The sequence below is a fragment of the Henckelia pumila genome, chromosome 1, assembly GCF_033568475.1.
Source record: "Henckelia pumila isolate YLH828 chromosome 1, ASM3356847v2, whole genome shotgun sequence".
Classification (NCBI taxonomy): Eukaryota; Viridiplantae; Streptophyta; class Magnoliopsida; order Lamiales; family Gesneriaceae; genus Henckelia; species Henckelia pumila.
Genome location: NC_133120.1, coordinates 102,608,221 through 102,622,645, shown reverse-complemented (window position 1 = coordinate 102,622,645; position 14,425 = coordinate 102,608,221). Strand labels below are relative to the sequence as shown.

The window sequence follows — 14,425 nt, the reverse complement described above, 5'->3', positions numbered from 1 at the left end:
TTTTATTCAACTGCATATTTCCTAAGCAAAATACAAACTATTATTGTGAAAAAAAACCAAAAAAAAAAAAACAAAATCTCTTGTGTTTATATAATCAAAAAAGGTAGTTTTTGTGCTTGTCATTTTCTTTCTTTATTCGGGAAACTTTTTTTCAAAGAGGGAGACTCTTTCGTATTAAAAGTAATTTTTCATGTGTTTCGTCTCACAAAATCGATGCGTAAAAAGACATTGTAAGAATTTTTGTATTATTTAAATAGCTCTCTATCTAAATTTTATTTTATTTAAATAAAAATTTCTTTCTTTATTTTTTTCTTTATCTTTAAATGCCTATATGGAAATTGAATATAATTTTTTTTTTTTTTTAAAAAAAGATACGTTTCAAAGGGTGTAAATCGGGGAATTTGGATTTTCAAGTAGGGCAAAATGGCCCCATTGATTTGGGCTGTTGGATCTAGCCAGTATCGGGCTTCATTTATAACTCCAAATATAATTTTAAGTTCCAAAATGTAATTAAAAATTAAGTGGTATAATTATACATTTGTGTTTTGTGATCCCACGAGCGATAACACGTAATGGAATGAGATAAATAGTTGCCTAAATAAGTGGAAATTATAAGAACCACCATCCTCAATAGAATTTTTACTTTTCATCAGATTTTTTAAATATCTACCAAAACTTAGCAAATTTGGGTTGTTGCCCGTCAAAATAAGGCCTTGTGGCCCAAATAAATGGGCTTTATACATGGTATGGTCTAGTTGATCTTACATATAAGGAATAATAAAATACCATAGTGGCATGGTAACGCGCATAGCCAATCAGAATAAAATGATTGTGCTTTGCCGTAATCATGAACCAATCATCAATTAGGAAAAAAAAAACAGTAGATATATATATACACCAACAAATAAGAGGAGTGGACCACCGGTGCACCTAGAGACAATACAAGGGCCTGATTAGAATAAATGAATGATTCATTATGTATATTGTTTAATTTTATGAAAAATAAAAGGCTTTTATTTCAAAGATTGTAAATGGAAAAGATATAAATTATTTACATAAAATTTTTAAATATCGATTCGATTTGACTTGACTTTAGATTAGCTCGACTCAATATATAATATCCAAATCGAGGGAGAATGAAAAATGAAAAAAAAAAAAAAAAAAGAAAGAAAGAAAGAAAGAAAGAAAAACAACCTGCTTCTTTATCATATGAATATATGATTCCTCGGAGGGTCAGATCATTCAGGAGCCATGATTTTATCAATATGTATATTTGTGTGTATTTATGTATTTTTAAAAAAAACAATAACTAAATATTTTAGTTAATGGTAGTATTTTATATGTGTATATACATACATTTGCCGTTTGCACAATTGGCTTATGATGTTCCACTGAAAAGCGAACTTTACTTTCGAAATATAGTATCTATCTAAATAATGGATCGGGTGGCCAATAGTGAAACCGGTGAAGCTCAATTTTTATTTACATTTTTTTTAATGTTTCGGGAGAGTATTACCTAGAGTCTTGAGATGAGATATCGTTTCTATTGAGACGTTGATGTCATTGAGTTTAAGATCATGACTCAATAACCAATATTTGATCTATTGTTTCATTGCTAACAATAAAATTATCGAAATCTATTAATTTGAAATTATTCTATCCTAATACAATCTTACACTATTTTTCAATTAATATATATATATATATATATATATATATAGAGACTTGATCCCCGCACCCTAGGATGCGGGGAATTCGTGCACACCCGTACTTAAAATAATTCCGATTGACTTGAAATTTTTACGGTAGGATCGTTTCAAAAATACGAATCCAACGATATATTATATGCTACAAATTTCAATCTCGATGACCAAAATCGTGAAAATGACCAAAAATTTCACATTTAACCCTATTTCCGGCCATTTTCACGATTTCGGTCACCGAGATTGAAATTTGTAGCATATGATATATCGTTGGATTCGTATTTTTAAAACAATCCTACTATAAAAATTTCAAGTCAATCGGAATTATTTTAAGCACGGGTGTGCACGGATTCCCCGCACCCTAGGGTGCGGGGATCAAGTCTATATATATATATATATATATATATATATATATATATATATATATATATATATATATATATATATATATATATATATATATATATATATATATATATCGTGCAACTTTAATCATCAGTTTCAATGATTCCCAATTAATATAATTTGTCACTCTCGAATGCGTTAACAATTCAGAAACACAACTTTACATAATTTTTTATTTGTAAAAATTCTTGTGAAAAAAAATTTGTAAAAATTTTTGTGGAATGGTCTCACGAGTTAATTTCGTGAAACAGACAAAAATTTATTATTTTTTATGTCAAAATTATTATTATTTATTGTACATATGGTCTATGGGGTTAGATTGATTCATCTCACGAATAAAGATCCGTAATACTGTCTCACAAAATCTACTTTTTTTTTTTATTATTTTTACATGTCCTGTTTAAATTTTTGGTATTGGGTAGCTTAGCTACGAAATTGTACTTGAGAAAAATAATGAATTTTCAAATAAGAAACAGGTACATTATTTCTAGACAGCCCAACGAAATGAAACCTAGCATAGTCACGTACATTGTATTTGCATAATTTCATTTAAAATAACAAAAAATTTTGGGGCAAACAGATTAAAAATAATAAAGAGGGCTGGCCCTCTAAATATGCAATAATGTTTAGACCAAGTCAATTATCATTGCTAAATGAAATAAAAATACTTTAGTTATCTAAAACGTTAATATAAGAATTGAGTATGGGCAAAGAAAGATAAATTCACCGGAGTTTATGGTCCCCAAAAAAAAAAGATTAAGGCGATGAATTATATAAAGCATTAACGCAGTTTATAAGATTCGGCAAGTGGATGTATTAAATACTTTAATTGAATTTTTTTAATTAAAAATTGACTAAAATAACACATCAACATTTGGGAACTGACCTAGCATGTGTAAAATATATTTTTAGGCCGGAACCGCACTGCTAATTTTTTTTATTGCATGTTGGATAAATTTTCGAATTAGTATGTAAATTATAAACCGCCACGTAAAATTATATTGGACAAAGCATATACGACGAGTTCGTTTGAAAAAATGTTTGTAAAAAAAAACAATGTATAATCATTGATTAAACACTTATATCTGCCTATTATGTATAAACTATTGACATGAGAAAGGAGTTGTTGACAAAAACTTCTTATAAAAATGAATTTTCAATGAAAGAGTGACGCAACACATCATTATCAATAATTATTAAATAATCAAGTGTATGGCTAATTAAGTGGGAGGGAAGAACTAATTTAATGAAGCTACAAAATTTTAATATTAATTCTTTTTTGTCCTGGTCCACTGTATAATCATGTTCCCCTAAGTTTAGTCATTAAAAATTTAGGCAAGATTTGGCCTAATTTCCTTGACTTAAATACGACGTGGTACATATGAAATTCATGCCCCACTTTCTTTTATACCCCAATTCTTGATATTTGAACAAATAAAAATTAGGACAAAAAAACAACCAAAGTTAATGTGTCCAAATATGGCAGGCCACATAAAAACAAAGTAAAGTATTAAAGCGTGAGGCGTCCCATGTGGTGTGAGGAAGTTTGATGAAGAAAAACAGTTTTAATAAAACGTTCAAACAAAAACATTTTTGATAAATCAGTTTCAAGAAAATGATGTAATATTTACAGTGTTGCAGTGCACCGTGAACGTATTTGACAAAACTTATTAAAAAAATTTATAAGCTCGTAGATCTTGTATGTTATTTTTAAAAATTATTAGTTGTAAGGCTAATTTTAAAAATAAGTAGTCGTTTGATGCAATGAAGCTGTGAAAATAACACCATAAAAAATGTGATGCGACCAGCATTTTGTATTCTTGAAAACGACTTATAAAATATATATATATATATATATACATACAGACAGACAGACAATGTGCTCTTCCCAGAAAGAAAGAAAAAAAAAAAAAAGAAAGAAAGAAAGAAAGAAAGAAGAGTTCTAAATTTCTATAAAGTTTCTCTCTATCAAAGGACTGAATAAGATTGGACTTGTAACTCGCATGGAATGGGGCCAAGTCAAAATTTGAAGTTGCCTAACAACTTCAACATCAAAACTATAATGTGCAAGTGGTCCCTTGTTAACAAAGTAGCCAAAAAAATCATTCAAGAGTTCAATTTTGCCGAGCTACTAACATGCAAGTAGAGATTGAATGATAGCTCCAAAAAATAAGAATGGCATGACCAATATGGTTAAATCATACGGCAGACCACGACTCGACCTGCATCATGACCCCAGCGGCCTAGCCTGAGGGCATATGTGGCCAACTTTGACTCAATCAACAACCGAGCCTCTGCCATGAGAGCGTTTGTTGTCATGCATAGGTTGGATAATGTATTATGGCCTAAGTTACCATTCAGAAAGGAAAAAACAGCACACATGCTATGTATCCCTTGCATGAGTAACCAATCACAAGTAGCTTTATGATATATGGCTTTCTGATGGCAAAATGATGGCAAAATCTAACGAGTTTAGTTTGATAGAATGCAGCCACCATATGCTTTATAACAAGTCATTCCAACATAGAACTAGACATACAGCTCAAGATGAAACAAGTGCTATAGAAATGAGGAAGATTGCAGGCAAGACAACAAAATGTGATTGTGGCATACAAAACCATTCACCTTACATGAAAGTTCAGTCAGAATGTCGATTTACCGATAATTATGTAGTAGCAAATCAGAATCTGATCAACAAAACACGAGAGAATTGTTGAGATATCATAATGACCCACAAGTTTGGAAGGCAATAGTTTATTTCACTAGATAATAGATAATAAGGTCCTCCAAAGTCTTGGCTACATGGATTAATGGATATAAGCAGATAATTATGAAAAAAACAGCAAGTAACTCACATAGAAGTTGAAAACATCTAAGCTCCAAACTTATTGACATGATTAACATGGCCCCTATTAAGCAATCCAAGCATCCTCAACAAGTCCAAGCCGAAACAGATATAAGCTCACATTGTTGCCAGCATAGCAAAAGCGATGCCTGCCGCCTCTCAACATGAAATCCCCTTACTTGAGTTCTTTTCAATAAGCATTCAGCCTGAGTTTCAGAAAAGTTACTAATTGGTGCAGGCAAGAGGCCAGCAGTAGTGAATAGGTTTCTCCACGGTGGCATTATGTCGGGGTAGAAAAGGCGGCCCAAAACTGTGTTTTCGATCCTAGGTTGGAAAAGGAACTTCTCGATTTTGTTTGCAGCATCAGAAGCCATGTTCACTGCATCAACTGAGTCAAGTAAAGTTTCATAGTACCGAAGAGTGTGAAGGATGTGATGTGAGAAAGGGAGGTCAATTCGCTCGAATCCATGGTCCAATGAGACTATGATTTTTGGCGAAAGCTTCTTTATAAGACAAATATATGAAGGGAGTGAAGGGAGACAGCTTGTGAAGGACCATATGGGGAAATTCACAGCAACGACCTCACTCTCTGATGACCTAAACAATGGCACAGAGCCAGAATTTGGATCAAAAGAATCAATATTCACCACATGAAGCTCAAATTTAATTCCAAGGTCACTAGCAAAATGTGCTAAGTTTTCGTGCATAAGGCTAATCTCAATTGCATGGTAAGTACGGGGAGAAACAAAGGCAGTTATCTTCAAAGAAGTCGCCCAACCGTTTTTTCTTGGAAGCTCTTGCAAGAAAGAAGACCAGTGAGCACCAAAACCGATATCAAAATCTATTATATGTATTTGTTCTGCGTCATCAAGGGCTTCGAGAAATGCCTGGTTAGCAGAAAAATTTGCAAATTGGATAACTGGAGAAACTTCGGAGAACACCTTATAAGCACCCATCTTGAACATACCATCCAATGGTGTCGGAATTCTTGGAGGTATGGCAGCAATGTGGTTGGGCACCAACACCGACTGCAGAGCCTCTTTCACATAAAAAGCAGATCTTAGAAATGGTTCTGCAATTGGAGAGAGTAATTGATTGAGCCGCGCCAATATCCCTTGCGCGATAGAGAAATTTCCAGACATCATGGACTCAGCCGCCTTGTACAAAAGGTCACATACAATCTGTTGCTGTTCATTTGGAAGTGTACTCATTTGCCCCAAGCAACCATCTACTGTCTCGTGTTTGGGCACCAATAATGGCTTCTTCTTAAGGTCTTCCAAAGGTTGCAGAATCTGAGGTAACTGTTGCTGTTTCATCATCAATAGTTCAAGACCAGAATCTACAAATTGAACAGCACGGTTCTGAGAACATAACTTTGAGTTCACGATGCCCGCATTCAGGTGATTTTGGCATGACTGTAGCCTGTGTTGCTGCTCTTGTTGAGAACCAAAAATTAATGGGTTGAAGTTAGTCATGCTCAAATTTGCTGCATTTTGAACCAGGGATGGATTTAAACCTGCTTGTGGATTAAAAATCTCAGCTTTTTCCTCTATAGTCTCATGTTCAAATACTGTACCAGGAGCCAAATATGCCAAAGTGTTGCCACTGTTATGGCTAAGCACACAATTTGAATCCAAACCAAATAAATCCTTACTGTCATTAAATAAAAACCCAGATTCAGAGAGGCTCAAAAGAGGAGTATTATAGCTAGAGAAATCATTAGCAACAACCGAAGAAGCAGAGAAACCAGTAAATTCATGGCTCGTATCCATGGCTCCAAAACCCGTATTGCATTGGAACTCGCTTTGATTTCCTGCCTGCAAAAACAGCTTCAAGATCTCACTTTGACAGGCAGCAGATTCAGATAAGTTCTCCCTTTCTTCAACTCCAAGATTGAATTTTTCAGAGAGCCAATGGCCGCCAAGCTCCAGGCCACCATTATGAATTGACTGTGGGTCAATAAAATATCCCTCTTCTCCACCACCGCCGCCGGAGGTTGCAGAGGTTACCATTCTATGCTTATTTGCGGCCATAATTCCTGCTTGGGCGGCGTTATTGAATGAAGGGAAAGTAGACGTGGAGGTGGAGGGGCTTGGACTCCTTGTATCCAGCACAGAAATCGGTTCAATCTTCGTAAAGGTCCCATCTTTCTTGAAATTTGCTTCAAAAGTCGGAGAGGCAAAGCCACCACCAGCACCTTTGGCTTGTAAATTGTTGTAATTATACTGCATTTCTATCATCTACGAATCAAAAAAGAAAAAACATTAAGGTTAAAGAAAGGGAAGATGAGAAGGGGAACCAAGAAACAAGAAAGTACCATGTATATCTGGGTCAAGTTTCGTTTCTCTTAAACTGTTTCTTCCACACCCTCTTCTCCTTGTACCAAGATTTGAGACTATGATAATGCGGTAAAAATCAAAGCCAAGAAAGAATCTCTAGAAGAACAACCCATTAGCCCTCGGAGAAGAAGAGCCTACACCTCCCACCAGTCTTTCGAAATTTCCATTCTGAACTCCATCCCCCGGTCCTCCTAGTCTCTTCCCCTCTCTCTCACTACAGAGAATATGAATCTTTCTAATTCCTCTCGACATTATAAGTTTTTTAATAAATGATCAATAACAAAAATAATAATAATAATATATCTATCTATATTTTTTAAAAAATAATAATAATAATTTGAACTGTTTTGAGTGGTTTCTTTTTTGGTTTTCCCCGGGCTTTTTTTACTTTTCTTTTATGTTTTCACTTGTTATGGGCTAATAGGGACATAGCAGCAGTAGTGTGTACTCTTGCCTGTTTTGCCATGAATGAGTGTATCATAAAAAAGGCAATAAAGTGGACCTCCCCCGCTGCCCATTTCCCTCTCTAGTCTCCATCTCTCGTTTTCACCCTCTATCTGATCTGCCATTTTCTCTATCCACAAAATTTTTTGGTTCTTTCAGGCCTGCCTCTTGGACCTCCTTCTACAGCTTCCCTTACCTTGGCCCGAAAATCTCCAAGAATATCATATATTTTAACTATTAAATTAAATAAAAATGATAGTCCGATTTTAAAAAAATATATAAATAAAAGTAATAAATAGGCTCAATGGTTCGTATAGGTGGGGTTGGAGAAATCGTATTTGATTGAGCCATTGACCTCGTTTAAGTGTCGAATGTTGCCTTGTCGAATTCTGATTGGAGGATAAATAAATAAATTCATATAGTCACTTTGGGTTTTTAGGGGCAAGCTAGCGAAGCTGGACTCGGCAAGATTATATGAAGCTGAAGCCCAAACCTATGCTTTTAGAGCTTATAAGCTCAAAGCTTAGCCCATTTACATTATTTAATTAATATTTACATTATTTTTAATATCCGTTTGAAGTGATTGATAAAATAAATAATATAGAGATAAATAATATATTGTAATAAAAAATAAATAAAAAATGATAGTTAATATAAGATTTAATTTGATTGATAGATTATAGTTTATTTGATTTGATTGATTATATTTTATATAAAAATAGTAAATTAATGTTTTATCTTTTTAATAATTAATAAAATATAATTAATATTATTTATAAAGGATAATATAGTAATTTAAATTAAATGATTTGATTGATGTAAGATAAATATTTAATGATTTGATTGATGTGAGATAAATAATTGAAAGATGGATAAATAATATGACAAAAAAAAAACGTGAGGCTAGATAAGATAATTTATACCTAGATTACTAATATGTCACGTCAAACGAACCCTTAGGCTTTATCACAGTTCGATGGGATTTATGAAAGATTCAAATAACGTGATGATCCGTGACCGTGACTTTAATATTTCTCATGGGGTTACATTTTTGGTTCCATCCAAGATATTATATATAAGCAACATGAACTTACAATTTTTTTGGCTCCAAAAATTAAAATTAAATATGACTCAGTATATTATTTACTTCTTTATCTTATATGACAAGTTATTGTTTACTTTCTTGCAAAGTAAGTTTTGTGGTGACTTATAGTTATTTTGAATTAGTTTTTTTTTTTATTGATTTAGCATGTCGTATTTTTTATTTATGTTAACTGTTTAATTATTTATCTCGCTTCCGTATACATTATATTTAATTGTTTTTGTTAAACCATGTATGTTCTGATTTTTATACTTTTAAGTAACTTTATATGTTCATTAATTTCTCTGTTCTTGCGTTATAATGTTTTTCTTGTTGAAGTGGAGAAACGAGATGGATTAGTTTTTGTTTGCTCTTTATTTAGCTTGAGACAATGATTTTTCCTCCTCGCTTGAGCTTATAGATACATCATACAATGATGTGTTGTTTCTCATTTGATAATATTGTATTCAATCATTTGAATTTTGAACCACCTATTATATTTACTTTACTTTTTTTATTATTATTATTTTACTTATGCAATTATGTAAATTTTATTTGCATGTAACAAAAAATGAACATTGGATTTTTATGAGGATATGGTGGTTGAAGATGTTTTATGAATCTGTTTACTGATTTTTTGCTCCATATTACACTTTATTGTTAGTACTAAAACTAAATATTTTATTGTATTTTGTTTGTTGATAGTCATTTAGAAGTAACAAGTTTCCAAGTTTGGGAACACAAATTTGACACTTATGTATCGGTATTTTAGATTCTATGAAAATGTTTATTTATTTAATTTGCTATCTACGGAATTTGTGATGCGAAAACAATTAATTATTTCGTGATATGATATTTTTTGGTGTATTAATGAAGCATTAAAACTAGTATGTAGGAATTAGATATGTAATTTTAAAACTAATAAAATAACATTTAAATATCCTTATAAAAAGCAAATAGTGACATTTTTAAGTGTTCATATAAATTAGTACAAGAGATATTTATATATATAACAATAGTCTAAATAACATGGTATTTTAAACCAACTTTATAAATTACTTACATTGACATTTTTTATAATTGTCATTATAAATAAATATATAAGGCAAACATACGTGTCACTACAAATAATCTTTCTTGACATTATATTTGTTTTGAAATCTCTAATTCATGACACTTTTAAAGTCGATATCAATATGTTTTACTAAAATTATAAAATGCCAGAAAAGTTAAGAAGACCTCAGAATATATGTCATTTATTGTAAATATCACCAAAACTTTAATGTCACAAAAATTTATATATAAGAGCATTTATGTGTGTCATTAAAGACAATTATTCTTGTAGTGTCATTTAGCCAAAAAAAAATACTGATTAGTATATGCAATATTTGATAATGAAATCATTTGTTTTTAAAAATTACAAACGTACCTAAGACTTCCTAATCAACTGATAAGGAACAAGTGGAAGTGGTAAATATGTAGGCACGCTTCATAAAGTTTTGAAAAATGTTTTGCTGCTTTACAAACAATTACGTACGAGGGACAACCAATAATAACTCCGACCCGTCTCATAAAAAAAGCTAGCTAATAGTTAATTGTTTAGATATTTAATTACTTGATTGATTTAATTTCTTGATCTAGGCTGAAAAATATATATTTATTTATTGACGGCGAGTGCAAATGTCAACTTATTTAATAAATTAAATCGATGTTTGGTCGTCTTATTCTGAGAATAAACACATCATGCGGTGCTATGCATTTTTTTTTTATATAAAAGATGATCAATTACTTACAGACTCCTATGATGTCAATAAATTTGAAATGTTGTCAGATAAATTGAGACGTTCAATTTATCATCTCGTATGAAAATGCATACACTACAAAAGATTCTACTCCGTAAATATATATTTACAGAAAATAAATTTGTAGGAAAATGGAGTATTTTTTTTTAAAAAAAAAACATAAAATTGAGTATCTTCATGATGACAGTGTGCTGTTAAAATAGGTGTGGCACAGTAAGTTTGTAAAACGACAGAAAAAAGATGAGTATCGTATAATAAGATGAGTGAAAGAATATTATTACGTCTATCGATGTCTCCCCGGCCCTTTTGTTCTCTCCAAAAACTCTAGGCCCCATGCCTCTGTATACCATCTAAGAAATCATCTTGTTTTCTTTCTCAAACCAAAATATTAAAAAATATTTAATTTGCACCTTATTTTTAAAATTTTCACTTCAGCAACTTTTACATTTGATTTCCACATTCCCTATTTAGATATCGTTACTGTAAAATTAATAATGATAACAATAATATTTTGTTTTTTTTTTCAAAATAAAAAATTAAACAATATACGTTTCTTGGATTATATATATTGTTACAGATCAATGCATGCACAATTTTCATTCTCTATTAAAAAAATTAAATATATAGCTAGATCGATTCTTTCTGATGTGATATGACATCTAACATGAAAATTTTATCTCAAAAAACAAGACGAAAATAAAGTATTTACAAAATCCGACTTTCTAATCGCATAAAGTTTTCCAGTGTTCCTTTAAGAAGAACTGGTGAGAATTGTAATTTTAAATTTGTTAACATTGCGAACAAGGACAGATCTAGTTTAGATCAGTCCTAAGCTCTAGTCCACCCCAAATTTTTATTATTAACTATGTATATTTTTACTTTTTTTTGGCAATTCTAGTATCTTTTTATGGAAAGTGCTGGTGTGATACTATACACATTAAAACTTCATTGTTTTTATGTCATTGTAAAATCAAAAAAAGGACTAAAATTGCAAAAAATAAAGCCGACAGACTAAAATTGAAATATGAATTATGACAACATAGATGATCAAAATCACAAAGAGACAGACATATGAACTCAAAAATAAATTTTATATTTTTTAATAGTATAATGTAACAATTTTTTTGATATAATATATATATATATATATATATATATATATTACATTTTCTTGTAATAATATATAATTTATCATATTAAATTCAAACCCACCCTAACTCTAATTATTGGATCCATCTATGATTGCGAATGAACTGCAGGTTATGTTCTTGGATTGTGTTTTTAAATTAATGTATGTAGTTTCTTTTTTAATCAATGATAATAATAATAATAATTATTATATTAATATTGCCGAAGTACCATACACTAAAAGGCATGTATCAATTACTTTATACTATACTATTTAATAATTAATACATGAATACCGGGTCATAAGATAATTTTATGTTTCACTGGAATAACTTCATCCTATCTATTATCTTCTGCCGTTTCAAATTCAAAATATCAACGATATCTCTCGAGAATTATAAATTTTTCCAAAAATTCTTTCTTGCTTTTCATGGATCTTTTCATTTTCAATACTTTTTATTTATTTATTTTTATTCAAATTTAAAAGAAGTAATTTACTTAGTATAACAAAAGTTTTGTTTTATATGCATTATAAAGTAACAAATTCTCGGAAGAACCAAAGTTCAAGATTTGATGAGGCCTTTAACATTTTTTCATATTTTATTTTATTTAATAAAAAATCTATGTTATTAAACCTGTACATTCCCTTACCACTATAAGATACAGTTTCCATAATTTTAAAACTATTGAGATACTGTTCTTTAATATTTATCCAAAATTTGAATTTTTGAATGATTATATCATTATTAATAATAAAAATTATTAAATTAAAATAATTTTTTTTTCACACATATGCATGCAACTTGTGCTAAGTGCGGGTAATTGTAATCATGCATGTATATAGGAGTTCAAAATTTCTGAAAATTTACATTTAAATCGTCAAAACATACATAAACTGTAACACCCGGAAATTTTAATACGTAAATCCGCATGCATAATTAGGAGAAATTAATTTTAAAATAAGGGTTAAATAAATTTATGTGTTATTATGTGATTTATATGCATGATTTAAGTTATTTTAGCATTTAACCCAAAATTAGTGATTTTTGTGATTTATGGAAATTATTTGATTTTGATCGCGTAGACGGGACCGTGGACGGACGAGATGCCAAAATATTTAGCCAAAAATATTTTATGAGTTTTATGAGCCTTAAAATAATATTTTAAGGTATTTTGTCAAGAAAATTTTAGTATTTAATTATATATTTATTTAAGGGTTTATTTTTAGCAAAAATAAGTCATTTTATTGACTTTTATTAATATTTAAAAATTCCCAAAGTTATTATTTCGGGATTTTGGTTTAATATCAGATTTATTATTAATTTTATTAGTTTAAAAATTTATATTTTATGTCATATTATCCACCTAACTATATTATATTAATTAATATTCCATTTTTATTCTATTTAATTTATTTAAAACCTAAACCTACCCTACCACTATCTCATGGAACCGATAACTCTCTTCTTCCACCCTCCTTCACGCCTCCATCATCTTCCTTGGCAGAAAACTCCATAGCCGATCCAACCAAGCTCCACTTTTGAAGGTTTTTGGTCCGTTCGTCGTCCCGGAGTCCCGTAAACGCATCGTTCGTTGTCAAATAAAAATGAAAGGCATGTTTAACTCCTTTCTTTAACACCATATAAGCTATTATGCATAAAGGAGATTTTTGTTTCAGAATTGATTAGCCATGGTTCGAATATATTGCAAGTATGGATGGATTGTTGCATGTTTTGGTGAATTCATGAGCATAATTCGTTTTTGTGCCTTGCATGGTTCGGTCCAGAGGTGGTGGCTCGGTCAAGGGGTGTCCTAGGGTGCCTAGGGTCGAGCTGGGTCCAGGGGTTCAGGCTGGTTCACGGCTGGGTACAAGCTGGTGCAAGGTTTGGCATGGGAGGCGGCAGTTTAGGGTTTAGTGGAAGGGGGGCTCGGCTGGTCATGCTAGGCCATGACCCAGCCGAGCCAAGGCTGGGTTCGAACCGACAGGACCCTGGGAAGGTCCTGCCGGCGGCGCTCCGGCCAGGGGCGGCCGGAGCGAGGCGGCAGCAGCCCCTAAAGGGCTGCTGCTCGCGCAGCCGAGGGCAAGGAGAGGGGGGCGTCGGGTAGGGGGGTTCTGGGTGGTTCCGGGTCGGGTCAGGGTAGTGGGTCGGGTCAGTAGGGTCTAGGGTCGGGTCAGGTAGGTCCGGGTCCGGGCTAGGTGGGCCGGGCTCGAGTATTTTAATTTTAAAATGTTTAATATTTTAATTAGATTTTTGGGCCATTTAATTAGAAATAAAATTATTTGGGCTTCCAAATAATTTTATTTGGGCTTTGTAAATTATTTTTAAGTTAACCCAATGATTTTATGGGTCCGTGGGCCCATCGGAATTTTTGGGCTAGTCAGTGATTTTATTGGGTCAGTCTAGGAATTTTTATGAATTAATTAATTATTGGGCCTAAATATTTTTATTTAAGCCCAATAACATTTAAGTATTTTAATTTAGTAGAAATTATAATTTTTAAAATTATTTATTTAATTATGGGCTTTAAGTTAGTGAACAGGCTTTAAGTCAGTTAAGGGGTTTAGTAGAGAGACCAGCAGTCTGGACCAACCCATTAAAATAAACTAAGTCCGGAATATATATTTAATTATTTTTATGCATGAGTCTATTTTAAGTAAAAGTATATTTATTATTAAA

At 31.6% G+C, this 14,425-nt stretch overlaps 1 protein-coding gene across 1 annotated transcript; it reads right to left on the bottom strand.

Moving 5' to 3' along the window:
- Positions 1-4,733: 4,733 nt before the first annotated feature.
- Positions 4,734-7,501, bottom strand: LOC140874999 (scarecrow-like protein 22). Its single transcript, XM_073278511.1, has 2 exons — positions 7,271-7,501; positions 4,734-7,193 (listed from the first exon to the last, which is right to left on the bottom strand). The coding sequence occupies exons 1-2, from the start codon at positions 7,271-7,273 to the stop codon at positions 5,040-5,042; spliced, it is 2,157 nt and encodes a 718-aa protein (XP_073134612.1). The 5' UTR covers positions 7,274-7,501; the 3' UTR covers positions 4,734-5,039.
- Between the last annotated feature and the right edge of the window lie 6,924 nt (positions 7,502-14,425).